The sequence below is a fragment of the Perca fluviatilis genome, chromosome 23 (genome assembly GCF_010015445.1).
Source record: "Perca fluviatilis chromosome 23, GENO_Pfluv_1.0, whole genome shotgun sequence".
NCBI lineage: Eukaryota > Metazoa > Chordata > Actinopteri > Perciformes > Percidae > Perca > Perca fluviatilis.
In genome coordinates, this window is record NC_053134.1 from 9,089,607 (window position 1) to 9,116,135 (window position 26,529).

General features: G+C 42.1%; 2 protein-coding genes across 3 annotated transcripts; both read right to left on the reverse strand.

Moving 5' to 3' along the window:
- Positions 1-119: 119 nt before the first annotated feature.
- hcls1 (hematopoietic cell-specific Lyn substrate 1) lies at positions 120-6,217 on the reverse strand. Of its 2 annotated transcripts, XM_039791605.1 has the most exons (16): positions 6,071-6,217; positions 5,297-5,380; positions 5,138-5,211; positions 4,163-4,286; positions 3,893-4,003; positions 3,474-3,528; positions 3,250-3,360; positions 3,057-3,167; positions 2,877-2,987; positions 2,739-2,794; positions 1,925-1,994; positions 1,619-1,773; positions 1,379-1,525; positions 788-944; positions 636-704; positions 120-537 (listed from the first exon to the last, which is right to left on the reverse strand). In XM_039791605.1, exons 2-16 carry the CDS (start codon positions 5,378-5,380, stop codon positions 401-403), a joined length of 1,572 nt encoding a protein of 523 aa, XP_039647539.1. In that variant the 5' UTR covers positions 6,071-6,217; the 3' UTR covers positions 120-400. The 2 variants fall into 2 exon arrangements, with proteins under 2 accessions (XP_039647539.1, XP_039647540.1); XM_039791606.1 differs by lacking the exons at positions 2,877-2,987; positions 3,057-3,167.
- Positions 6,218-6,917: 700 nt separating this feature from the next.
- Positions 6,918-25,380, reverse strand: golgb1 (golgin B1). The gene is made up of 20 exons (XM_039791345.1): positions 25,082-25,380; positions 23,422-23,500; positions 22,612-22,803; positions 22,382-22,495; positions 22,037-22,204; positions 21,793-21,915; positions 20,679-20,792; positions 19,709-20,411; positions 19,529-19,605; positions 18,481-18,541; positions 13,161-18,234; positions 12,661-13,072; positions 12,339-12,572; positions 11,414-12,250; positions 11,079-11,272; positions 10,815-10,974; positions 10,425-10,525; positions 10,269-10,340; positions 9,162-9,249; positions 6,918-9,051 (listed from the first exon to the last, which is right to left on the reverse strand). The coding sequence occupies exons 2-20, from the start codon at positions 23,488-23,490 to the stop codon at positions 8,914-8,916; spliced, it is 8,931 nt and encodes a 2,976-aa protein (XP_039647279.1). The 5' UTR covers positions 23,491-23,500; positions 25,082-25,380; the 3' UTR covers positions 6,918-8,913.
- Positions 25,381-26,529: the final 1,149 nt, after the last annotated feature.

Here is a 26,529-nt window from a genome sequence, read left to right on the forward strand (position 1 = left end):
TACCACAATGTGATCACGATAAAATAGACTGCCAGTAAAAGATGGTAATCGAGCCCTGGCGTTACTGTAAATTGTCCCTAATGAGAAAAGTTGTTGGCACACAAATAACACAAAGAAGCTTGTCTGTGGAATATTTTTATTGACTCCAATCGGTTCATTACAGATAAAAGCTGTAACTGCTTGCCCCTAATACGGTCATACTGTCAAGATACTCTTTGCCACAGACCCGAAGCAAGATATTAACACAATAAAAGAAATACGCTAATCAGAAGCCATTTTGGCACAAATGTTCTGTGATTTCTCTATAAATACAGTGCTAAAATGAATTCTCCCTGTTGAACCACCTAAGATACATGATTGTTTAACTGACGCTTGTGCAAAACCTCCCTAAGCATGTTGCTTACTGCGTCAGCTGAACATAAGAAGCCGGGAAAAGACCAACGCGTCCGTGACACTGTCCCTTCCACCAGCCCTCGTCAATCATCTCTATGTTGGTGATGACGTCGTCTGGGTTGAAGGAGATTTCGTCATCCGCCTCTGTGTAGGGAAAGGAGCGGATTTGAGGACTTGTCTTCACAAATGTTGACAGATGATTAACAAATGTCAACAAATTATGAATCGAAAAGGTGTCATACCTCCTACGTAGTCATAAATTGCTACTGCCCTCTGGCCACTCGACAGGTCTTCGTAGTCGTTATCGATTGCTGTAAAAGCAAACATTAAAAGGAATGAGCGTTTTAGATGCAAAAGGTTTGACATTTAACCTTCAGCCAATTCAGACACAGACCTGTCGGCACAGGAGGAGGCGCTTCAAGAAATTCCTCGTACTCTCCTTCACCCTCGTCCACATCTAATGACCTGTCGGGTAGCGGGGGAGCATCCGGTTCGAAGAAATTGTCCGAACGTGGAGGCAAGTCCGGGGGCATGTCGTATTCTGGTTCCTCCTGGAAACACCACAGAATATCTTTGATTTCATGATCTCAAATCCTGGAGATGACCTGAGAAGATTTCCATATAAGACCTAACTACCCCCAGTTTGTGTTTCTCGCGTATTACCATTACATTCAATTTAATTCAATTAAAGTTTATTTAAGACTTTTCTAACCACGTGGATGAAAAAATCTGCTGCACTGTAAAAAACAACAACCTGGCAACCCTAGGAACTGATTGGGTGGATTTATCTACACACTTTGTTGCCTTTTTCTTTACCCTCCCCAGTTTTATTTAGTTGTTATAACTGTTTAGATTTTTTTCAGATACTGATTGACTGTCTAGGATTTGTTGACAATAGCAAAAATACTGAATATTGCCAGCCTTCTTGTTTAACGGATTAATTAATTATTCTATTATTTGGTACATCTGAATCCGAGTGTCTTACCTCTGGTTCTGGTTCAGGTATTTCTTGTATCTCTGGCATTTGTTGGAATTCTGGGTGTGTCATTTCATACTCCACATCTGGAGTCTCATCTGGAGCCACGTCTGGAACAGGTGGTGGACAAATTTCCTCCTCTCTTCTGCTTTCTTCCTATAGGAAACACAAAATCATTAACATGCATATTGACCATGACCTAATAGTTTGACCTCATTACATGTTAACAGTGCAGTGTGTACGTGTTACCTCTTGTCTGCGTTTGGCCACCTCTCGCTCTCTGCCCTCTCTGGCTTGTCTCCTCGCTCTCTCTTCTTCGACTTTCTTCTTGTTCTCTTCATCAGAAGCTTTGGCCATGTTCTCAAAACGTGCCTTAAGTTTTCCTGCACCTGCACCTGCACTTGCTGCATATTACAGAGAAAAGAAATATAGGAATAGAACGCAATAGCAATAATCATTTGAACATGTGGACACCTAAGCACTGGTGGCTTTGACTGTTCAGCAGAAAGATGGCGCAGTAGGGTTGATTATGGTGAGTGAAAAAAAATGACTTACAGGCCTCTAATGGTTGTGTCTTTTCATATGCAGAGGTAGGGGAGTCCATGTCAGAGAAGCCGGCTGCACTCTAAAAGAAATGAAGATGTTGTTTTGAAAGGTCAAGATAGTCAATAATCAATACTGACAAGTGCTGGAACGATTAGTTGATTAGTCAAAAGGTTCATACATGTACGGGCCATGATATATCTTTATCTAAGCCAATTGTTACACCACAGTTTGGTCCTATATAGCCCTTTGTAAATTATAGAGTGTGGTCTAGACCTACTCTATCTGTAAAGTGTCTCTAGATAACTCTTGTTATGATATGATACTATAAATAAAATTGAATTAAATTGAATTGAAAACAAAGGTTCAGCACTGGTGCCCTAAGCTTGATGGAAACCTCTGCCAAGCCAAATGAACTACACTCTCTATTCTTGGCTTCAACAATGGTGGTATTTTACAAACACACACACATATATATATATATATATAGCCAAGCTGGTACAACCCTATATTACTTGAAAATTATAGGTAGAGTTTAATGAGCAACAGTTACAGGTTACTAAAAAAGCCTAACAATTGTGTAAAATAAAGATCAAAACCCAAATAATCAATATTAATGCCAACAATATGTAACTTGACAATTAATAGTGTAATGTCAACATTCATGCCAAAAGGCTTATTTGAAACCTATTCAAATGAAAATTGGGAATTTTGATTTGGGGATTTTATACTATTTCAATACATAACACACTCTAGTCAATTAATCAGAGAAATAACCTCCTTAATAAAATTTTTAAAAATGATTAGTTGTAGCTGTAATACTGACCTTATCCATGCGGTCTGCTTGAACTCCATAACGACCTCCAAAACCTGCTGAATAATCTAAAGAGAGATACATTTAATCAGTCTGATGTACTACACTGTAAGTAATAGTATATTATGAAATATTCGTGTCTCTCCTCACCTTTTTGTGACTGGTGTTTCTCCGTCTCGCTCTTATAATCATAGCCCAAAGCAGCTTTATCCACTTTCTCCTTCTCAACACCAAACTTCCCCCCAAATCCCTTTGAGTAATCTGAACGCAAAATGAATAAATGTCAGGCAAAGGTGTAAAAAACTGACAAATGCTACAACTTTAACGTACCTTTCTGTGACTGGTGCTTCTCTGTTTCTCCTTTATAGTCGTACCCCAGAGCAGCTTTATCCACCTTCTCCTTCTCCACCCCGTACTTTCCTCCAAATCCCTTAGCATAGTCTGGTGAAAACAAAGATGCAAAATGAAGCAAATGTCAAAGCAAATAGTGTGAAAACTGACAAATGCTACAATTTAAGCTCACCTTTTTGTGACTGGTGCTTCTCTGTCTGGCCTTTATAGTCGTACCCCAAAGCGGCCTTGTCCACTTTTTCCTTCTCCACCCCGTACTTTCCTCCAAATCCCTTTGAGTAATCTAAAAACATATGGATTGTGAGGATAGCTCATTCTGTTTGGTAGCAACTTCCAAAAAGGAAAATATTGTACTGTAAGTGAGAAGGCTTCTTTAAAGTTGGACAGATAGCTTACCTTTCTGAGATGCATGTTGCGACACCTCTCCTTTGTATTCAAAGCCCATGGCAGTCTGCACAGACAACACACAGGTTGCATTTTAGGTTCATATCTTTCTTCAAAGATCCCTTGGGTTTTAAGACATTTAAAAAAAATACTCTGCTTTGAATAACTTGTGTCTGATATGGCTTTCCTACGAAAAAGTTTATTTGTGTTTATTTGACCACGATTGGCTCCCAAACTAGTTGTAATGTCACAAAATCAAGCTCGTAGACTAGTTACACATGAGATTTAAACTGAGATTGAAGGTATAAGCAGAGAAACTTCTTTCAGTTTCAAACCTCACACAAACATCATCCATTGAAGGTCAAACATCCAAATGAAGTAAGAATAAAAACAAATCTCTAAGATAAGGGGGACTCTACTTGTCATCTTACCTTGTCGACGCGGTCTTTCTGAACACCAAATTTTCCGCCGAACCCTTGTGCCGCATCTTTCTGGGAGGAGTGCTGCTCGACTTGTGCCACATAGTCGTGCCCCAAAGCCACCTGAACCGTAAAGATGCATTTATGAACAGATTCCGCCTACAGCCTACTGTGTTTTATATGAGCCGTGGGCAGAGTAAAGGATAAAATAGATCAAATCTGGCACTAACTAAGAGGATCTTATCACCATATTTTGAATATCAAAAATAAATATTTCTCTACCTTGTCCATTCTGTCTTTTTCGACTCCAAACTTCCCTCCATATCCGTATGACGCTTTGGGAGTCTGATCCTTCTGCTTCCCCTGCTCGTGCTCCACAGCGACATTTTTTCTGAGCTCTGCAACACTAGGATTAAAAGATTAAATTAAAGAAAGTGTGAACATATTTGGAGGCAATTGTGATATCAAATAAAGAGTTTTAAGTCTACTTTTAAAGACTAAAAATAAATAATTTACTAATATGTTGTAAGCCACTAATACAAACAACTTTGTGGTTGCCAGGGCTGTGAGAAATCACTTAGCTGGTGTTTATTCTTCCTGTTATTGGAAATGTTGGTAATCTATTAATAGATGCTTTCAGATTTAACACTTCCTAATAAGGCATCAAGTCAAGAGTTATATAAGTTAATAAGTTGTTAATAAATGGATTTTGGTCAACTCGGTACACGTTGCATTGCCCAGAGTGTCTATCTGAAGAACTAAATAACTAGACTGGGTAAACCCAGCACGATCTGCCGGCGACTTGATTTCGCCCTGCAGTTCATAATAACAATAATAATAATAATAATAATGTTCAGTCTTAAAAGATTGAGCTTGGTCTGGTAAACTATATAACAAGATAAATTGAGTGTCCCTGCTGGAGGAGGAGGATTCTTAACAACCAAGCAAGTAACAACTTATAAACTCTTAATAAAGCATGACGTATCAGGAAGTAGTATCTACATTTGTGAGAAATCTTTAGTCCTGTTTTACATCTACCACCACTCTCTGAATTTAGAAAGCTTTGTGGTTTAAATCTCACTGACAAGTGTCATCATTATATATTACCCATATTAGGAGAGACTTGCTGCCTGACAGCTTGTTCTCTGCTCTCACTTCCTCTTCCTGTTGCTACACAGCACCCACTCCGACCTACATTTCTCTACATCGTCTCAAGATTTGTTCATTTCCAGACGGACACAGTTGTGCATCTCTAACCTGATGTGCTCTTTTCGTCCTGAACCCTCGATGGTCTTTGCTCCCCATCTCTGCTCCTGCTCTGATACATCATTCTGAAACACAAAGTCAGAAAGGGTTTGACTGACGCACATATATATTTCCCCACAGTGATACATGTCTCCAGGAAGTATACTATACCTCAAAGTCGGGGTCTGTCTCCCAGTCGTCCCCCTCTGCAGCCACCTTAATGCTCACATTGTGGCCCACGACTGACTTCCACATCTGGGGAAAGCAAAACACTATGAGCCGCACTGAAGACAGTATATAACTCTGATTAATGATCATGTGTTTACAACTGGACATATTAAAAAGTGGTATATTTCTATGCACTGAGAGTCTAATCACTGTTTATTTATTATGACTAAATGTACAAATGTACAACCATAAGCTCTGACCACCATTTGCTGAAGTCTCAAAAAGGAAGTTCTTTTCAACATGAAGCTTCATTTCCCCATATTTTAACACATATTATTCAAGAGAAATACTTTGTGTAGCTTTAAATCCTCTGTAACACACTGAAAATAATATCATTTCTTGAGGGAGGCATACAAAATAAATCTCTATATTCATCTAATGCTAGGTTACTGATTGACACTTTTAATGTCCTTTTTATCATGTTTTACGGTCATAAATAGTGTAGGCAAGTTATTAATAGAAGTAATATTGAACATAACATTGGACATACAGGTAGGCTACATAATAATATATAAATGCTAATGTTAGCCCTTCCTATTTTACTGTATTGTTTCAGCATTTTTTATGTCATCCATGTTTTGCACGGTTTACAGTACAGTTTATCAGCTTAAACTACGTCTGCCTAAACCTACTTCCTTAATAAAGTTTAAAGATGAATGAAATAAAAGCACATACAGGCTTGTTAGAGTTAGTCTGAAGAAGAAAAAATGTCATTACCTTTTAGTTGTCACGGTAATATATGTGTTTAAGTGGATATTACAACGACTGGTCTTCACTCGAGTTGTGACAGTCTGATGGACGACAAGTGAACGCGGATCTAGCGTACAGTAACATGAACGTGCGTTGATGTAGCTAAATAATAGTACAAATATCGTCCATATTATCATCGTACTTTAATTAATAACACGTATACGGCGCTGCTATTGTATTGCTATGTTGTATTAGAAATGTATATGTAGTATAAAAAATAATAATAAAAGGCTTAACAAAAAGAAAGAAATAAGGAGTAAGAAATGCTGCATTCAAGTGCGTACATTAATCCGAGATTGAACGAGCAGACAAAGTGGTGATAATGATAGGAGTAAACAGGGTTGTTAGCATACAGGAGCTGCTACAACTACGAACACTGCCAATTATCACTATTGTAGTTACTGTTTCTTACTTTAAAACTATTTTAGAAGAAATTAAATGCAGAGTCAGCTACAACCGTTGTATTGTAGTTACACCACTTGGGGGCAGACTCACACAGTTTAAACACAATAACCCACAGTGATAGGAAAAACATGGGACAATGTTTTGAGTACTCAAGACTTTAGGACCACAGTGACCAAACCATGCATCCATGGACAAGTTAAACCTTGTTCTATTAGATTCAGGCACATGTAAGCACACTATTTAAATGAAATACAATAACCTCCCTCTAGGAAAGTTCACATCCTGCATGAACAAATGAAATATACTATTTTTTTGTAGCCACTGGCTCCGTTTCGTTGATTCATTAAACTATATCTGTACTATATTAACTTTAGTAATTCATAACTGACATCAGTACAGCCAGACACAATTCAGATGTTTAATCTTTATTATGTGCTATAAGCACTTTTGCAAAAAGTGATAGTGACTTAAGTCTCAGCAAAAACAGTGTTTATATCAACCTTCCTCCCATATAATAATACATTTTGTTTATGGGTGCCTTTTTATGATACTCAAGGACACCTTACACATACAAATATGAAGCATTGTCGTTTTTTTTAACACCAGCGCTTAATTGTCATGTCACTCCCATATTCAGAAATGTTTGCTGAAATGGCAAAATCACTGATTATAATGATACCCATTTCTTAATTACTTCATAAAGGGAAAACTTGTGTTAACAATTAACTGAGCACAAAAACAGTAAACAAAAAACCTACTGTAAGTAAAAAATAAGTCCCAATGTCTGTATTTTTATTTTCTACAGACACAAATAAGCAAATAATTAATGCTTGACAAGATCTGTCCCTGGTCCCTGATCTAAACCACCAACACTTTTATTACATTTTAGTTTTCTATACAGCCCTTTTGTAAGTTATTTACAGTATATTTCAGTGTGTAAGATATAAAGAACATAAGAAATTGATAGAGAAGATGAGTACAAGAGGGATCATTTCACCAACAGTAAGCGATTAAATAAACAAGAATCAAGAGGATGACGTCAATATTTATGTAGGTGTTGAATAATTCTAACGGTTATGGGCAATAAATTATGCTACATCAGAATAGTCTATAATGGTATAGATATCATTAGAAAACACAGCAGTCTTTCTCCTCTGGAATGAACCCACACTGTGGTAACATGAATAACTGCTTCCTCTGCCATAAAAAACTACAGAGCAAACTGTAAACTCTAAATCTGTGCAACAGAATCATGGACAGGGAATCTTGTTGGATATGCAAGAAGGAAACCGACATCCAGATGACATACATAATACATGTACATATGTACAAATATCACTATAATGCTCCCTTTTTTAAATGTGATTTATATAAGAGGAAAAGAAATGGAAACACACAATAGGAATGTGTAAGAACAGAAATTGCACTGTGCTCCGTTTTTGTGCACGAAATGAGTAGAAGAGGAAGAGACTGGGCTATAACAGCACGTCCTGAACCTCAAGCCATCTTAAAAGAATAGTTCCACATCTTGGGAAATATGCTTATTTGCTTCCTTGCCAGAGACAAGATTGATACCACTCTAATAAACTAGGCTCGCTGTGTCCAACGGTAACAAAATCCCCCTAAAAGCCCCTCTAAAGATGACTAATTAACACATTATCTCAAAGACACAATTCTCCGTTTTTCTATGCGTCAGCGCAGGTTGCCAGGCAACTGCTCAAAGGTAAAATATAACCGCCGGTGTTCTGATGATTTATGCTGCCTTGTCGAAAAAGCATACCTAATGTGTTTGTGTGCATTTTCGTGACTATTATAATTATGTATGGTTTTGATTACAAACGGGTAAGTGTACGGTAAGAATACGAGGAGCATATGTTGATACTATTATAATATCTCTTTTTTAAGATTTCAGGAGTAGTTAACGTATTCCGATAAGTCTCGCCATCGCCAGACCTTACTCCACAGCGCTGCAGAGTAAGGTCTGGCTCCTCTACACATACATTCCTGGTTGGGGGCTTTGCATTTGTTTAATCCAATCGCAATCGTCTTGGCCGGCGCTAAGCTCCGGGCGCAGAGATGATGGCTCTGCAAAATGGTCTCGGGAGGGAACTTGTTTTGGTGAAAAAAAAAAGATAAATTAAGGTTTCCCTCAAAGTCATACAAGAGCAACATAGTTAAAACAAATGACAACAACATCCTATATAAATCTACATACTTTGGCTAAAAGATGAAGTCGTGTAAAGTGCAACATTTGGGTGTGGAAGATCCTTCACACACTTATACATAATAAAACATATTGATGGCTTGGGTTAGGTCTGTGTCACATTTCCATTTTCTTTCCCCCTCCTCTCTCTAACTCTCTCTCTTATCCGTCAGGGTTTTTTTTTTTTTAAAAGAAGCTGGTTTCAGAGGTATCCGCCCAGACACAGCAGCAGCAGGACGTGCACAGTGAGCAGATAGAGGCTGAACAGCAGAGGGGTGCGCTGGCGGGAGCAGAAGGCCACTCTGAGCATTCGAATCCAACCCGGGCCACTTCTCCGAGTCTGCAAGAGACAGATGACAAGGTTACGGGAAACATTCAGCTCATAAGTCTTTATTATTATAGTTATTAAGATGACAGATGAGGTGGTACAGCACATTAGTGGCGCCTTACTCGAGTGACAGCTCCTTCCGGCTCGATAAAAACAGCAGTCTCTGAGTGATCCTCTTCTTGTGCAGGGTGCCATTTAGCCTGGCTATGACTATTAATAATAATAATAATAAAACAGATGTTAGCCGTCATATTTTGTAAATAAACAAATTTATCAGAGCTAAAAGATGAATAATTCACCTGCAGAAAAACAACAGAAAGCATATGAAAGAACTGTTTGTCAACGGTTATTACAGAATACGCTCATTAGTCTCGACATTATACAATTTAAAACATTTAATCAAGAACAATCTAATGATCAATGTTTCTTAGCCTTCTATTAGAATTATTTGAGTATCATTTGGTTATGGACCGTTTGTTAGACCAAAAAAAGCAAGATTTTAAGATTTAAACTTGGTTTTGGTACAATTGTGACGTAAATCTTTTCATTTGATGGACCAAACAAATAATCAAGAAAATACTTATGAATAAATAAATTCTTATAAATACTTAACTAACCATTAGCTGCAGCCATAGCATATTTATGGTGTATATGGTAACACTATTTGTTTTTATGCTTCTTGTTGTGTATGCTAGACACTCGTAATGTGAAGATATTCTAGTTTTAGTAGGTTATAAGCTGTAAACAAAACACTGACATATTGCCTTTCTAAATTGATATTGTTGGCAAATCACTGCATATTTATTAGTTTACAGCTGTAGCTTTGTTTTGGTCTCCAGCAACTCCTGAGGGAAATATCTGGCTCTTTAGCTGCTAAATGCTCCACTAGTTCACCAGCTAGTGGCTAACTTTGTGTGTCTGTAGTTTGTAGCTGAGAAGGTAGTGTACAGTGGGTTCATTAGAGCTTTTTTTGCTAAATGCATCTGCCTCCTGCAAAAAAACTCTGATGAGAGTGGTTAGAGTGAATCAAAACCGAAGAACCAAAAAAAGACCCTTAAAAAAGCTCTGTAGAGCTAAGGAGAACTGCAGTCAGATGCAACTTAGTTTTTTCACTATTAGCCACCCTTTCATATTACACACTTAATTACACACGTCATTTAACCTACTGTTAATATAAAAGTATTGCTTATAGCAGCTTTAATTTCCCTTTATCTTGTCACATTTGATACCGTTTGAGTCGATCCTGTGTGTCCATTAGCTGCTCCTCAGCAGCCACCCTCTGCTGCATCTCTTCATCCAGCCTGATTCAAAAGAGTTTAACACTGATTATACTTTACTTTAATACTTGTAACAGTATTTCTGGTAAGGTTTGACCTATACTATACCTTCTCTGTAGCTCTTTGACCTCAGCTACGTATGCGGGGCTGTCTACCAGGCCACTGCGCTCCTGTGGGGCTCCAGGAGCACTGTCCACTTCCTCTGTGCCCTGTAGAGAAGAGAATGACTGATGATTTTATAGTTTATATTATGCCTTCTGCGAGCCACGTTTCTGGAGGGCCAATTAAGACTTCTAACACGACTGAAGGTCCAATTATTTATCCCCAACGTGGTATGAGATGTGGAACTAAAACGACAAAGAATGACACAAACGCACAAACTGGGGGTATTTGTGTCAGGGGTCCCAAGTCCGAATCAACACTACGGCTTTTCGCAATGCCACCATGCACAGAATCTATTATTTTCCATTACAGAGATAAGTACATGCAAATGTTAACCTCTCTCTGATAGTGTTCCTGCTGAAGTTTGGGCTTGTGAGCGCGGGCTTCCTCCAGCATGGCGGTGAGTTGCCGCAGTTGTTGGTCGCGCTCCGAGAGTGTGGCGAGGGTCTGCTGCTTCAGCTGCTCTGCTTGAGCCATCCAGTCAATACGCTCCAGTCTAATAAAGCACATGACAAATTAACATACAATAAAAGGCTTTTGTGCTCTTTTGCTTTGTCAAAACGGTGACTATGATGACATAATGCTGGCTCTGTGGCTCACCTGAGAGTTTCTATTTCCTGCTTGCCTATTTCCACCACATTCTCTAGCTGCATTATGACACCCAGTAGGTCTTCATTCTTATTCTTCTCCTCAAACAGCTCCTGGCTGATTTTAATCAGCTCTCCTGCTCCCAGTCGAGCCAGCTCCGACTTCTGCTTCTTGAGCTCAGACGACTGGGTTTGAAGCTGCTCCAGCTGCACGCAAAGAGAAGGAAAGAGAAAAAAATATGCTCACATAACTGCTCACATCATTATTTATATTCTTTGCCAGGAGAGTTGTGATTATCGGTGTGTTTCTGACTAAAATATTGATATTTATGGTGACATGTAACTCACCAGTCTCTCCCTGTCATTCTGCAGGGCTTGTAGTGCGTTCTTCAGCCCCCACACTTCTCCAGTGGAGCCTCCAGGGCTGCTTTGTGCTGCGTGGCCACCTGCCTTGCTCATCTCTTCCAGCTTCCGGCTCAGTTCCTGGACCTTGCTTACTGCCTGGTCCCTGCTGTCCTGCAGGGAGGCCATGGCTTTTGAGAACGAATGGTTCTCGGCTTTCAGCTGCGCCGTTGCCTCTTTCTCCTGTAACAGATTCTGTTCGACAGCCAGCAAGTCTCTGGCCAACTCTGCCACCCTCTCCTGAGCACTCTCTGACTCTGTCCGCATCACACCTCCCTCCCATCGCAGCTCAGCTAGCTCTTTGCTCCTGCTCACCTCCTCTTGTCTCTCCTTGAGTCGCCTCTCCTCCAAAGCCTCCACTTGTTCTCTCGCTGCTTGCAGCTGCTCCCTCAGCTTCTCAACTTCCGCACCGGGAGCGTCGATCACCTGTGACGCTGTCCTAACGTCAACAGCCTGGCTAAGAGTCTCCCTTTCCACTCTGACTGCTTCTACTCCCGTCTCTCTGGCTCTGCTCACGCTCTTTACCTGACTTTCCAACTCATCGCGTTCCTTTTCCAGAGAGGCAATACGCTCTCGCTGAGCAGCCAGAAGCTGTTTGTGTTGGGAGTCCTTCATGCTCAGGACTTGGTTAAGTTCGTTACGGTAGCCGTGAAGCTGAGCGGACAGCTGGGCCTTTTCGGCATACAGGTCGTCTCTCTGGACCAGCAGAGAGCGCAGCTCTTCTTTCAGGCTGTTGTTCTCCCCTGCCGCCTCTTGGATCAGACCGTCCTTTTCCATTATCACCTGAGACGCAATACAAATATTATAATGGCTATTGACTAAAACAAGCTCAGCTTCAGATATTATAAGCTTTAGGTTTGTTGTGCATTACCTGCAGGTGTTTCTCCTCCAGCTGTTTGTACATGTTGAGGACTCTGTCCCTGTCATCCTGCAAGGAGCCCATGGCCTTCATGAAAGAGTCCAGTCTGGCTTTTCTGTTGTTGCTCTCTTCCTCTGCCTTTCGCAATTTTTCTTCCAGATCCCGCACTTCCCCTCTTCTCTGCTCCAGCTCCTTCTCAGCCTCTTGTGCCCTGCTGTCGGCCTCCTTTCTAGCCTCCTCTGCAGCCTGGGAAACAAAACACACATGAATGGTGAAAAATGTGTCATCCGAGAACAATATAGAGCATGTACTGTAGATGAAAACGTCTTAAAACCTGAGTGACAGCTTGCTCCTTCTCCCCCAGCATTTCCACCTCTCTCTTTTCCTTTTCATTTAACTCAGTCTGCAGACTCTCTGTCAAGGCCTTAGAGGACCTCAGGTCTGTCTCTAGTTGCTCCACGTTCAGACACAGCCGCCTCTCTTCTGCCTCCCTCTCCCTCAGCTCAGTCCTGGCCTGGTCGACTTCACCCTGCAGCCGACCTACAGCCTCCTCCAGAGCTCTGGCCCTCTGAATGAGACTCTCCACCTCATTTTTCAGAGCATGGATTTCATTTTGTGCAGACTGCAGCTCAGTCATAGTTTGCCGAAGCTTGCTCCTCTCCTCCTCTAGGGCAGCTTTGCTTTCTGAAACTTTCTTTTCCTCCTCTTCCAGTTTCAGCTGGCAATCTTTGATTGCTTTCTCTAGTCTGAAAGAAAAGCAATGTTGTGAGTTTTGAGCTAAAAAAGCTGAACATAATCAGGGAAATAAGACAAATACCGCGAGAAGGTTTTTACCTGTCGACTGAAAGCTGAAGTTCCTCTCTCAGGGCAGATTCTCTCTGAAGCTGTTCTGCCAGTTCCTTGGCCCTTGTTTCAGCTTCCCGAACTTCAGCCTCCTTACCCTGCAGAGCATCTTTAAAACGAGTCTCCCATTGTCGGGTCTCGTCCAAAACTCTGTCACGGTCATCTTGCAGTGAGGACATGCAGCGTGAGAAAGCGGCCAACCTGGCCAGAGACTCGTCCAGACGGGCTTGCATCTCCTGGGCCCGTCTCTCGGCTGCTTCTGCGACCTCTCGGGCCTCCAGAGTGGCTTCCTCTTCCCGGTCTCTCTCTCGGTCCACCTCTTCCAGTCTTAGCTCCATCTCCTTCAGTTCGGCTCCAAGCCTAAATCTCACAGAGTCGAGGGTTTGCTCTGCCTCTGCTTTCATCGAGGCCTCCTTCTGTTGGGCATTCTGTTCCAGGGTCGTTTTCTCCGCTAAAGCCTCGCTTGCCTTCTTCTGAGCCTCATCCAGCTGAGATTTGCAGTTAGCCAACTCTGCTTGAGTCCTTTTCAGGTCTTCAACAGTTTTGGAAGTCTCCAGTTGGGACTGTTCTAGTTTGTTGTGGAGCTCTTCGTGGCCTTGCTGCCGCGCCTTAGCTTCTTTACCTAGTTCACTGATCCTCTCCTGGTACTTGATGCAGTCCTTCTGCAGCTGACGGACCTCCAGCTGCTTCTCCCTTAACAGTTCTTCCAGCTGACGTGCTCTGCTCTGGCTGCCTTCTCGGACCCTCTGAGCAGACCTCAGCTGTTGCTCCAGCTCCCTCTGCTTACCAGACTCTGCTTCAGCTTCGGCTCGCTCTCTCTGGGCTTGCCTCATGTCCTCCTCCAGCCTGGCAGCCCGGTCACTCTCACTCTGAGCCTCGGCTTCCAGCTCGGCACGCTCCCTCTCCAGCCTCTCCACCTCCCGCTGCAGCTCAGCGAGGTGCTCCCGGTTGTCTGCTGCCTCTTGCTGGTAGCCAGCGATGCTGCCGTTGAGCTGAGCCAATTGGTTCATCAGACGCTCCTCCAGGTTATCTTTCTCAGTTTCGAGGCCTCTGAGCAGCTCTTTGAACTGGGCTTCCCTCTTTGAACCCTCTTCAATCAGGGTCTTTTCTCTCTCTTTGCCCTCTTGGAGACACTTCTCCAGAGAGGCCACAAGGCTCTCCTTTTCTCTACTCTCCTGAAGATCTCGCTCAAGAGAGGCCAGCTCAGCTTTGAGTCTAGCCTCCTGTTCCTGCCACAGTTCCTTCTCGGCATTAACAGCTGCCTCCATCTCCCTCATTTTATCCTCTAATAAAACTTGAACACTTTCAGTCATTTCTGCTTTTTCTTTTTCCTCAGTAGGTTGTGAATGTGTTTCTGGTGCATGCACTGCAGCTATTTGGTCAGCTGCTGTGTCTTCTTCTTTGTCTTCATACTGACTCTCAACAGGCTCTGCTTTGGTCATGATTATGTCTGATTGCTGGGCAGTGATAACCTCTTCTACAACGGGGGCTGAGCTAAGCAGTGTAGCATGAATCACGTTGTCTTCTTTCTCTCCTGTTTGGGCAAGTTGTTCCCTCAACTCTTCAATCTGCTGCCCTAATAAGTCTCTTTCTGCCACTGTAGCGTCCAACTCAGCTTTCAAAGCCCCCAGCTCATCGTGAAGTCTTTCCACCTCAGCTTTGAGAGCCCTGCCCTCTCGTTTTATTACATTCTTGTCCTGCATCTCACTAAGTCTCTCATTCTCCTCCTCTAACTCCATTATTTTCTGCTGCTTTGTTTTGGCAAACTTTCTCATTTTGTCTTTCACTGAATCCACCTCTTTCTGCGACTCTTCCGCCCGTCTTTCGGCATCCTGCTTCGCAGCCTCCTGCGTCCTCACCTTGGCCGCAAGCTCTTGTCTCTCCTGCCTGGCAGCTTCCAGGACTCGTCTCACTCGCTCTGCTTCATCGCTCACATTTTCATACGACTTGAGCAGAGTCTCGTACTCGTCCTTCATGCCTTGAACTTTTTCCTCCCATTCTCTGCAGGTTCTGGCAGCTTCTTCTTTCGCTTGCTCTACTTCTCTCTTACAGGCAGCTTTCTCATTCAGTATGCCCTCCATGGCCAGTTTGAGGCTCTCACAGGATGATCCTAGGCTTTGGTTTTCCAGTAATGTCCGGTCAACCTCATCAATCAGTCGAACTTTTTCCGCTCTCAGCTTCTCCAGCTCATCTTGTGCCGACTCCATTTTCTGCTGCAGTTCAGCTAGGAGCTTCTCAGTTGAAGCTAGGTGTTCCTTCTGGGTTTTGTTTTCTTTTAGGGCCTCTTTGCGAGAGATCAGGGCAGCCTGAAGTTTCCGTTGAAGCTGCTGGTTCTTTGCTTCGCTGTCTTTTTCTTCCTCTTGCTTCAGTGGGAGCTCGACCTCTAACCTTTGGGTTTTTTCTTGCTCAGCCTTCAGTTCTTCCTGTAAAGAAAATATTAGCTGATCCTTCTGAGTCACTGTGTCCTGCATTGAGCGTATGAGAGAGTTCTGCTCGCTAAGCTGCTGGCTTAGCTCCGTGATTTCATGGTTCTTACTGACAAGGAACTGCTTAAAGTCCTCCACTTCGGCCTGAAGAGTTGTAATTGAGAATGTAGAATCTGCAGATTCTGTTTTGGCGGCAGCGTCCATCTCTGCTTTCAGAGTTTCAGCGTAAGACTCAGCCTGGTGATACTTTTCTCTAAGATCATTAATTTCCTCTGAGAGTGCATCAATCTGTCTTTCCTTTTCTCGTAATGCTTGTAGCTCTTTGCCCAATTCCAATAAGTCAGCCTCCTTCAGTGACAAACTGGTCTGGGTTTCCTGCAGCTGCTTCAATAGCTCTGTGTTAGCCATCCGCACAGTCTGGATCTCTCCTCTGAGTGCTTTCACAGATTCCTCCATTTGTGCAGAAAGGAGGTCCGACTGCTCTGCAGGACGCTGAACTGGATCGCTGGATTGTGGTTGCGATGAATCCGTCTCAGATGTGGCAAAATCCACCCAATCCTCCTGGACCCAATCACCTGCTGCTTGCTTTGCCAAACTTTCAGCCAGTTGCGTGGTCTCGTGGCGAGATTCTCTATCAGTGCTCACTTTTTCTTCTAATTTTCTCAATTTAGTGAGAAGAACTTTTCGCTCGCCGCTCTGCACCTCAAAACGTTCCACGAGCTCGCTGTAGTCTTCTTTCTGCTGCTTCAGCTGTTCACGGTGGTGCCTATCTTTCTCTTTTGCTTTGCGGATGGTTTCCTTGCGAGATTCTTGGGCCTCCTGAACTTTTTTCTGAAGGGTTTCACACTCTGCTTCAAGAGAGACCACTTGGGATTGTAACACAGTGGTTTCAGGAGAACTGTCCGCCTGCTGAGAGTTTTCAGCTTCTTCACTTAGCTTTCGATTCAGAGCAAGCGTCTCACTGAGAACTTGATCCTGCCGGCTAATTTTCTGTTCAAGGGTTTCAACTGCCTCTTCTTTGGATCTTAAAGCTTGCTCGAGTTCAATGACTTTAGCCTCCATTTCCTGAAGCTCACGTGCTCTGGATTGTTCGACCTCTGGAATGTCTGCAGGAGTTTCTGCCTTTGCAGTTTCATCTTGCTCTTTCCATTTCTTTGCTTCTACCTCAAATTCAGCCACCTTCCTCATGAGCTCTTTGCGTTGCACAAGTGCAGCCTGCAACTTCTTCTTTGTGGTTGTCAGTTGGCTTTCCAGCACTCCTTTCTCCTTTCGCAGAGTACCAAGTTCATCATCTACATGAGCAGCTGAGTCTTCAGAACTCCCTTTCTGTTTCTCGTCTCTGACTTTCTCAAGGTCCACTATCTGCCCCTTCAGTTTATTGACTTCACTGTCTGTCTGGAACTTCTCTTCTTCTGCTTGGAGGAGCTTAGCAGACATGCTGTCATTGAGCTCCATCACCTCTTGCTCTTTTTGGCTGAGACGAAGCTGTAGCTCACTGATCTCAGAGTCCTTCTTTGACAAAGTGTCATTGTTGAGCTCTGATGTTTGAGAGTATTCCAACATGCTGTTTTCCATGTCTTGCAGCCTCCTTTCAAGCTCAGAGGAGAGGAGCTCTCTGTCCTCCAGCTGAGCACTCAGCATCCTGGCCTGCCCCTCCTGCTCAGAGAAAGCTTGACGAGCCATTTCCAGTTCTGTCTGCAGGGCCTGGATCTTCTCTTCCTTGGTTTTACTTTGAGTGCTTAAAATGTCTAACTGTTCTTCTAGAAGCTGCATTTCAACACCGCGTTTCTCCACCACTGAGCTGCTTTGCTGAGAGAGCTTGTCCAGCTCCTCTCTGGCTGACTTCAGTTCTTCTATAAAGCCATTGGCCTGGGACTCAACCTCTTCTTTGGCAGCAGCAAGGCATTGTGTTTCTTCTTCCAGGTTCTTGATTTTCTCCTGTGACTCTGCAGCTGCCTCTCTGAGCCTCTGAAGCTCAGCCAAAAGCTCACTGTACCTCTTCTGAAGTTCCTCAGCCAAGGCCTGAGCAAAGACCTGGCCAGAGGGGACGTTGCCATCTGTGGTGGAAGAACTCTGCTGAGTTAGATGAACTTGTACCGTCTCTCGGATGATGACAGAGGACGACTCAACTTGAACTGTGGATGTTTCCTGCTCCATGCTCGTCGCCTCCCATGACTGCAGCTGCAGCTGGCCAAAGTCCTGCAGGATGGACGGCCACTCCTGGCCTCCATCTTGATTGACAGCTTCCAGGAGGGTCCAGCTGCTGTGGGCCACCTCTGAATCACTGCTGGCGACCATCTCATCTGAGGAGGTCCCTTTGGATTCTTCTGGGGACTCAGACTGGTGTCCAATAAGCTCTGGGCTGCTCTCGTTATCAGCAGGAATGGAGAGGACTGAGGTGTCCTGAGCAACTAAGGTGGTGTCCTCTTCTTGTGTGTCGTCCATGAAGTCAGGAAGGGCTGCACAACTGTCATGGGGGGCCGTGCTGGCATCCTGACCCTGATCTGGAGTCTGACTGTAGTTTTCACATGATGCAACCCCACTGGAGCGGTTCTCCTCAGCCAGTCTGAGGGAATCTCGTAAGGCAACCAGCTCATTGTCTTTTTCTAAAAGCTGCTGCTCCAATTCCAGTATGTGTGCTGTGGAAGTCAACAAAGTAATTAGAAAAAAACATTGTATGGCATTTTTTTCTCCATAAAGATAACTTTAGGTCTAATTGATTATCAAAATAGTTGACGATTAATTTAATCATTTAATTATTTGTAGCTTTAAAAGCATCCTAATTTATATGTATGTGTGAGCATACTGAGCTTGACCATTATATTTGATTTGTTTCCATATAATGTATACATTTTATTTTGGGAGAACAAATCCAGTTTTTGTACCTTTATTAGCTTCAGATAAATCCTGTGCAGCTGGTTCAGTCACATCACCTCTTTCAGATGTCTGAAACAAAAAAAATTAGACTTAGCAGGATTGGAACTTTTACAATATTATGATTCAACATTTACTGGAAAAAAAAATCCTGTATAAAAAGAAGGGGGACAACACTTTTAACACTGTATATGGCCTCTATGGTTGTTCTTAAGTACGGCTGTAACGTGAGGGGAAGGTCGGATAAGACAGGTCGTGCATAACAGTGGATCAGTGCAGAGGGGATTAGGCGCACTTCTTCACACTGAGTTGAAGTATTGTCTGTCTATGACCCTGAACCTGTCCTGTCTGAGACTCAGACACATGTTGTGACCCTGGACCAGTTGTAGAGGATAAGACCAGTCAGACTGCCCTGCTCTCTAAATAAAAGTTCTGCAAACTGTATTTTAATGAAAGAGTGGAAACACAACGACACGGTTGTCTGACTTTGTAGATCGACTACTAAGAACTACTTTAACTTCTTAAACCTCAGCTTATACTAAGCTTCCAGTCCCACATCTCCCACGTCAACACCTTTTCTTAATCATAAACAGAGACACAGAAAAACTCATAACGAAGGCTGAAACTTTGAAGTTAAAGCTCGCAGAGTACCACAAAGCTTATTTAAGGTTTTACTTTTGAAGTTCCCATCACAAGTAAAACAAACCGCTAATTTATGGTGTCAAGCAGGTAATGATTGCAGTGATTAAATCAGACGGACCACATTTTGAGGCGGTCAGGTTTTCACTGTGATCGAATCTCAGCCAGTATGAGTGCAGTCCGTACAGCATGACTGGTAAGCTGCCTGGCAACAACTACAAGTGGCAGCTAGAAGTCTTTCCTGACAAAAAGGGATTTCATTAATATACATATCTAGATCCAATCCCATCGCAGGCCGAATCGAGAGAACGCATTTTAATATGTAAATGCCTGTGGATTGGATGCCATTATCCAGATAATGCATACAGATACAGAGCATGTGTTAATATACCAGTGTAAAGTAGGCAAATTTGCACTGACCAATAGAACTTGAAGCTCCAGCTGTTGTATCTTGGCAGTGGTTTCCTCCTGTTCTGTGGTTTTTCTGTCAAGTTGTTCTGAAAATCAGAGATTTATATGAAAACATCATGATAAAACTAAAAGGTTTGACATGAACACATTGAATTTCATTAACAGACACAAACCGACACATTTCCTTACCCTGAAGGGTTTGTATGGTGTGTGTGAGCTCAGCACAATGTTCTTTACTCTCACTGCGTTCATCTTTCAGCTTTGTCAGTTGTGTCTCAAAAGACTGCACAGTGTCCAGGAACAGGGAAAGGTCAGCAGGGAAGGGGACTTCATCTGCTGCTTGCACATCCTCAAGAGCCAAAGAACGTAGATGTTTCCAAATATCACCCAAGATTTCACATTTCTTCTGGACATCTTCATGTTCCTCTTTACATAATGCCAGCTCTCGCTCTAGTTTATCAACTTCCGACTTCTCCCTCTCTGAGGCCTCCTGGCTGGCACCGACAACTGCCTCTCTCATAGAGGTAAGTTCACTTTCGAGCCGAACTATTTCCACCCTGGCGCTCTCTAAAGCATCGTGGCTAGCTTGGACGGCTGCGAGCTCAGCCTCTTTCATCAGAGCCTGTTCTCTCTCCAATCTGGCAACTTCCATCTTCTCCTTTCCCAGAGCCTCCTGACTAGCATGCTCTGCCTCTCTCAGGGAGGCCAACTCGCCCTCTTGTCTTGCCACCTCCGTTCTTTCTCTTTCCAAGTCCTCCAAGCTGGTTCGGAGGGCTGCGACTTCTGCATGGGCCCTGCTGGCCTGTTCGGCCCACTGTTGCCTCTCTTCCTCCCTCTGCTTGGCGGCCTCGGCCAGCTCCTGCTCCATCTGCCGGAACTGAGCAGTCAAGATCTGAGCAGAAAATAAACAGAGAGAAGGAGAAAGAGGATATGAGTGGGTGTGTGTTGTGTGGCTCAGCCAAACAATGCATAATAATGACATGCCATTAAGATGTGGGGCGTGTCTGTTTGAACAGTTCTCTTTTCATTAAGCAGGAGCAGTATTCACTACAACTGAAGCCTCTATAAATATCTGCAAATATGCCGAACAGTCTCTAAACCAACACACTGTAAGTATCTGCACAAACACAAATGGCATCCAGTACATCAGGACCTGTACCTGTTTTTGCTGATCAGCACTGCTCACTTCCTGCTGCAGCATTTCCAGCACTTGGGACCGAGAGCTTAAGGCCTCCTCAAGCTCTTCACAACGCCTCTGTGCTGCATGCAGGGCCTTGGAGAAAGAAAAACAAAGAGACCGAATGATCATATAAACAGTGAATGTATCTGTGAAGTGTGACCATCATCTTCTCTTTCACTAGTGGGAAAATTGAAGCATTTTTGTGTTTATCCCCTCGAGATGAACTGAGGCAAATCCTAGTTATTTGCCAGTTATCAAAACTTAGGTAATGGGTAATTCCTCTTTTTAGCTCAAGCTATTTCAAAATAAAGGGTTAAGTTGCAGTTCATGGACTATTTTTGGCCTGGTCTCGAGGTTTTTTTTAAATCTGAATTGAGGGTCTAAGGATAGAAGGTGTTGTAGAGATTGCAAAGCCCTCTGAGACACTCGTGACACATTTGTGATTATGTACTATACAGATAAAACAGACTTAATAATAATACATTTTATTTAAAGGCGCCTTTCTCTGCGGTCAAGAACACCATACAGGGATACATAAGACATTTAAAAGCAGCAAAAAAAACAACTAACTTAACTACATTTCTTTACAGGACAATGACATTAAACTGTTGTAAAAAGTCTAAAACATACATTTTCCAGAATTTGGAGATACAACGATCAATTAATCAATTAGTTGATAAGAGATAAAATCAATCTGCAATGATTTTGATAACTGATTCATCATTTAAGTAATTTTTTAAGCAAAAATGCTAAAACTTAAGAGCTTCCAGCTTCTCAAATGTGAATATTTGCTGTTTTTCCTCTTCTGTCTTCTAAGATAGAAAACTGTATATAGGCTATTTGAGATTTTGAATGTTAGTTGAAAATATCATAAAACAAGCCATTTTAGACCAAACAATTAATCAGGTTAATAATCAGCAGATTCATTGATGGTCACAGTAATTGTTAGATGCAGCTCTACCATTAAACAAAAAGAGCTGAAAAAGAGAAGAAAACATCAAACAAATACTTAGAGTAGGGCTTGAATGGGTCGATTATAAATGAATAAACCACAAACTAAGTCAGTTATTTAAAGAACTCCTGGATCTTATACCTGCTGAAGCTCACTATCCCTCTGAGACCGTGCTGTGACCCTCAGCAGCTCTTCTTCATGTTTCTGGATCTGTTCCTGGAAACGCACGTCCTTCTCACAGACCACAGCCTGCAGTTTCTGCAACTGAAAAACAAAAAAAAGGCAACAAATCATTCAGAAAGAGCTTTCTCGTGAAATTTAAAATACAAATAATGATTTCTTAACAGTGTATGGCTTCATGTAATTCAAGACACGGTTGGGTCACCTGTGCAGCATGGGCAGATTCCTTCTCTTGAAGGAGCTGTTCTGTGGTCTGGAGTCGCTCCTGCAGCTCTCTGCGGACGGCTTCCTCCTCGCTCAGCTTGTTCTTAAGTTCTTGGAGATCCTCCTCGACTGCAGCACCGGCTCCTGTAAAAGAGCTGTCTGGACTCTGCTGCAGACAAAACAGATGTTCAAGTCAGATGAAAGCTTTGAACTTTATTGTTAGTTTGTGGTGAGCGGGTGGCATATCTTAGTCTCTATAAGATGTTTGCTGTAAAAGGCTACTGGTGGTAGATTTGTTATAATCCTACAAGCACAACACAGACTATTTCGTCTGATTTAAACTTACTGTTGCTCCTCCATGTCCTTTCAACTCAGTTATCTGTTTGTTGAGTGAAGCCATCTTGGCTTTGGCCTGCAGTTTGAGTTTAGTGAAGCGAGCCTCAGCTTCATCTTTCTCATTCTGTGGATATGAAGCACAAATAGCATCCGTGCGCAGTCATAAAAGACGTGACATAAAGAATATAGTGAACTGACTTTTGGAGTTTTAACAGCAAATGAACCCAAAAGGTAATTTACCTTGAGCTGTGCATCTTTGTTAGACAGTTCAGTGTCCTTTTGGATGAGCTGGGTGTCTTTGTCTCGGATAAGCTCCTTCAGCTGGACCACCAGTTGTTCCAGGTGAGCCAGCCTCTCCATCGCCTCCTCAGGAGCCTCAGACTCCACTGGAGCCTGGTCCTCACCGGCAGGGAGCTGAGGCACCAGCATGCCCTGTTTAAGGAAACAGATAAGGTCAGTTCATTTGTCATGGTTAGTCCAACTCAACCTGTAAAAACAGCTATATAATTATCCTCGGTGGCTATATGATCCAATGAAAGATGCTACTGAGCTGCATTATGAATAATGGAGAAAATATAATTTTTTAAGCTGCTTCAAACTTGGGACTAAAAGTCAGAATACTATGGCCTCTGCTGCTTCAGTTTTGACAATTAATTCTCTTTTGAGTGCCACAGCTTAATGGAAGTGACAAAATAAACCACTGGAGTGCTTCTTTAACGTAAGAGAAAGAAATGCGTCCTTGCATGTGCAGACACACTGGAGTCAAAAGAGTCATGCAAATATGATATTCTGTGAAAGTATGTAATGCAAGATTAAGCTGTCTTTGACCTATTTCTGTACAGATAGGATCATCTTCCTTTATTTCGTAAGATAAGAGGCAAGCAGGCATTTTCTTTCATCATCCTCGTGTTTTTTCAATGGTTGCTCTAAATGGAGGATACAATGCCCCAGAGACATTGAAACTGGACATAAAATCCACAATTTCTCATTTAAAAACTGGGCACACAGTTGGCAATACTCTTCATTATAATTTGTGTGTTGCTCTCTCACCTGTGGGTCTCCATCTGGGCCCTCCTCTCCAGAGAGCTCCTGGAGGACTGTGGCCAGACGGCTGAACATAAAGATGGCACTGTGAGGCGAAAAGATATCAAAGGTTTGAGGCTTCAGCCTAGTAATGTCTGGCATATAAATCCTTTCTTTGCTGCACCTGTGCAAGCCCTGTGTCCTGTTTGCTATGGATAAATAGTGGAGCCATTTTTTCAAAATCTTTCTCCAATGTCCTTCATCAGTGTACAGGCTAATTAGCATTACAGATGTAAGCATACATTTTAAATTATATTCATAGTAGCATAAATACAGCCTACAATTAAATGTCTTGTGTTTGTAGTGCATAGTATATAATGTAGTATATTGGTACACTCGCCCTTTAACTACATCTTTGCCAAGAAGAGCTTGAAGTGCTGCATGACAATGCCCTCTGAAGGTGTGAATATACACATAATCCCAAGCATATTTACTGTATTTGACTTTTGTATGCACATAGTGTCTGCAAGCTTGTTACATTACACTAGAGCTGAAATGATTAGTTGATCAAAAGGATAGAGTAATAATTATTTTGACAATCGGTTAAATGTTTCTCCAGTCTACGTTCCTCAGTTTCAGTTTCTCAACTGAGGATTGAAAAATATACACATACAAAAACTGACTCTGGTTTTAAGTTGCTCTCAATGTTACACACAGTTCCAATAGAAATAGAGATATAAATAGACATACAGCTAAAAACAAGGACAACAAAACTGAACAAAGATAGGGGAAATACACATAGAGCTATTATTTATATACAAGTAGGCAAAAAAAGGGGGAAATCATATAATCGTTTTGGGCTCTAGGAAACTGCGATGTTTTTTTTCTTCTCCATAATAGTATAGGCCAAACGATTAATCAATGAATCGAGTAATTATTGGTTGCAGCCCTACAAATTACATTTCAAACCCCACTAGAAAGTAGGCCTGAAAACGAATGAAAAGCAATATTTTGGGAAAATAGTACATCTCTACCTAGATATGAAACTGTGTAATATGGAATACGGTATATGTAAATTGCTGTAGGTTATACGTGGATAATACAGGATTTAGGACATTTTACAGGAATTTATTTATTTTTTAGAACCAGACAGATTTTCAGAACAATGTTTATATAAATAAACTATACGACTGGGCTTTTACTGACCCATATTTTTTCTTATTTTTCCCTTCCATGTACAAAGCAACACATTGGCAGACACCTCCCAACCCAACCTATTTGCGCCGAGTTGGTTCGGTAGAGCCGAGCTTCCCCGAACCTGCCGGACACGCCACTGCGGCTGCGTCACTTTTTTGTGAACAGCAAAGATTAAAGCTAGCTAACGCAAAAATCGACGGGACACTATCCAAGCGGCTGGACAACGATGTCTTCAAAGAGTAGTAGACACATTTGAAGATTAAGAAACGGTGGTGTGAACAGGCCACTTCGTGAAAACACCCGGTGTTTACTCTGCGTGTAGTTTCCACGATACAGTAAGTTAGCTAATGCTACTTAGCTAGCTAACGCTGGTCACTCGTAAATAAGGATTACAAACCCGATTCGATGAGTTTTTTCCTCTAAGTATGACAGCTCTGTTATGCAGCCAAGTAAGTGGTGTGCTTTTTTAAAGAAAGGACATTTGACTCACCTGTGCGAGTGCTTCCCAGGTAAATGTATCTGCTTTTGATTTGATATATTTCCTCGGATGGATGTCAGAGCATAGCCACATCACCAAACATTCCCGGAAACTAAACTTCCTTTGCTCTGATTGGACAGCCGGGATCTGCTATATAAGGGACTGTCTGCAAATTCTCAGCCGTCTACTCCTTTCTAGGGAGTATCTGCATAAACATATATTTCCAAAAAATAAAACATAAAATAAAACGAACCATACAGAAGACAGTATAATGATGGCAGGACATGAACAAAGAGTCAACCAAATCGTCAACCGAATCGTCAACCATGGCAGACAGCTCGGGAGAAGTCTGTTGCTGCTGGTTTTCTACACCACAGTGTTTGTGACCTTTGTGGGGCGCACCGTGCAGTGGATGGTCAATGCAGTGAAGTGGACCAGCCTGTTTGCACGCTACACAGTGTCTGTGTTTGACTTCATCTACAGACATCTGCACTGGGGGAAGAGGAAAAGTGTCGCTGGGGGTGCGAGAGAGATCTGCCCAGATCTCTGATGGAGCCACAGTGAATTCATGTGTATTATAACTTTGTCTAACTGTGTTGTCATAAAGCCAAATTAAGACAACAACAACAAAGACTGCATCTGGAACTTTAGGGGTAAACTTAAAAAAACTGAATATGAAGGAAAATGAGGCCTTACTGAAGTCAGAATAATTACAGCTTTTTACTTTTTTAAGCTCTTGAAACAGAGCTCTTTGTTACATAGTTGTATTAATGTTATAATTGTGTGTTTACATAATGTGTGTATACCATGTTTGTTATTGTCAGGCAAAGCTCTACCAAAATGTTGAAAACTACATTAATGCTGTTGGAAACTATATTTCTATTTGTGAGACACAATGGGGAAAACCCTGTTGCTGTCATTCGTCACGCATATCTGCTGATTTGACTGTTAATGCAAATGTATTACAGGGTAATGCAAACTAGAGTAAAATATGTTGGAAGCATTCGTATACTGTATGCCTCTTACGCATTACATTATTGCACTACAGTGGAGTTGGATGTAAACTATCCTACAGTAGGTAGGATTGAAAACTATCAGCCAAATGTTTTCTGGTTGTTTTATTTTTTACATCTGTGCCTGTCTGAAGCATGCACAATATTTAATTTTGGCCAATTCTTAGGTGGCATGAATGAAAACCATGGAATGAACAATCAGCTACCACTCAGGCTACACCATGTGGAGATGCTGCTTCCTGAGGTTTTCCTGTGATAATCTAAAAGTCATACTTCTGTTTTGCAAGTTTTTTGGCCAGAAAGAAACGCTAACGCTCCTCCTGAATGTATCCCAGACAGAGGCAACTAATGAGTTTAATGTGAGATATGACTAAATGAAAAGTGAATTGTTAAAATGACCCATAGCTGTATTTACTAATGATGTTTTTATTTTAACTTTTGTATTAA

Excerpts from the sequence above, each read along its gene's own strand:
- hcls1 (XM_039791605.1), bottom strand. The coding sequence starts at position 5,380 with ATGTGGAAGTCAGTCGTGGGCCACAATGTGAGCATTAAGGTGGCTGCA. Across the intron at positions 3,168-3,249 it reads GAAGCACCAGTCACAAAAAG|ACTATGCTAAGGGATTTGGA; the intron begins GTGAGCTTAAAT and ends TGTTTTCACCAG. Across the intron at positions 538-635 it reads AATTTATGACTACGTAGGAG|AGGCGGATGACGAAATCTCC; the intron begins GTATGACACCTT and ends TTCCCTACACAG.
- golgb1 (XM_039791345.1), bottom strand. The coding sequence starts at position 23,490 with ATGTTCAGCCGTCTGGCCACAGTCCTCCAGGAGCTCTCTGGAGAGGAG. Across the intron at positions 22,804-23,421 it reads GCCCAGATGGAGACCCACAG|GGCATGCTGGTGCCTCAGCT; the intron begins GTGAGAGAGCAA and ends TTCCTTAAACAG. Across the intron at positions 12,573-12,660 it reads AGGAGCAAGCTGTCACTCAG|GCTGCAGAGGAGGCTAGAAA; the intron begins GTTTTAAGACGT and ends TTTGTTTCCCAG.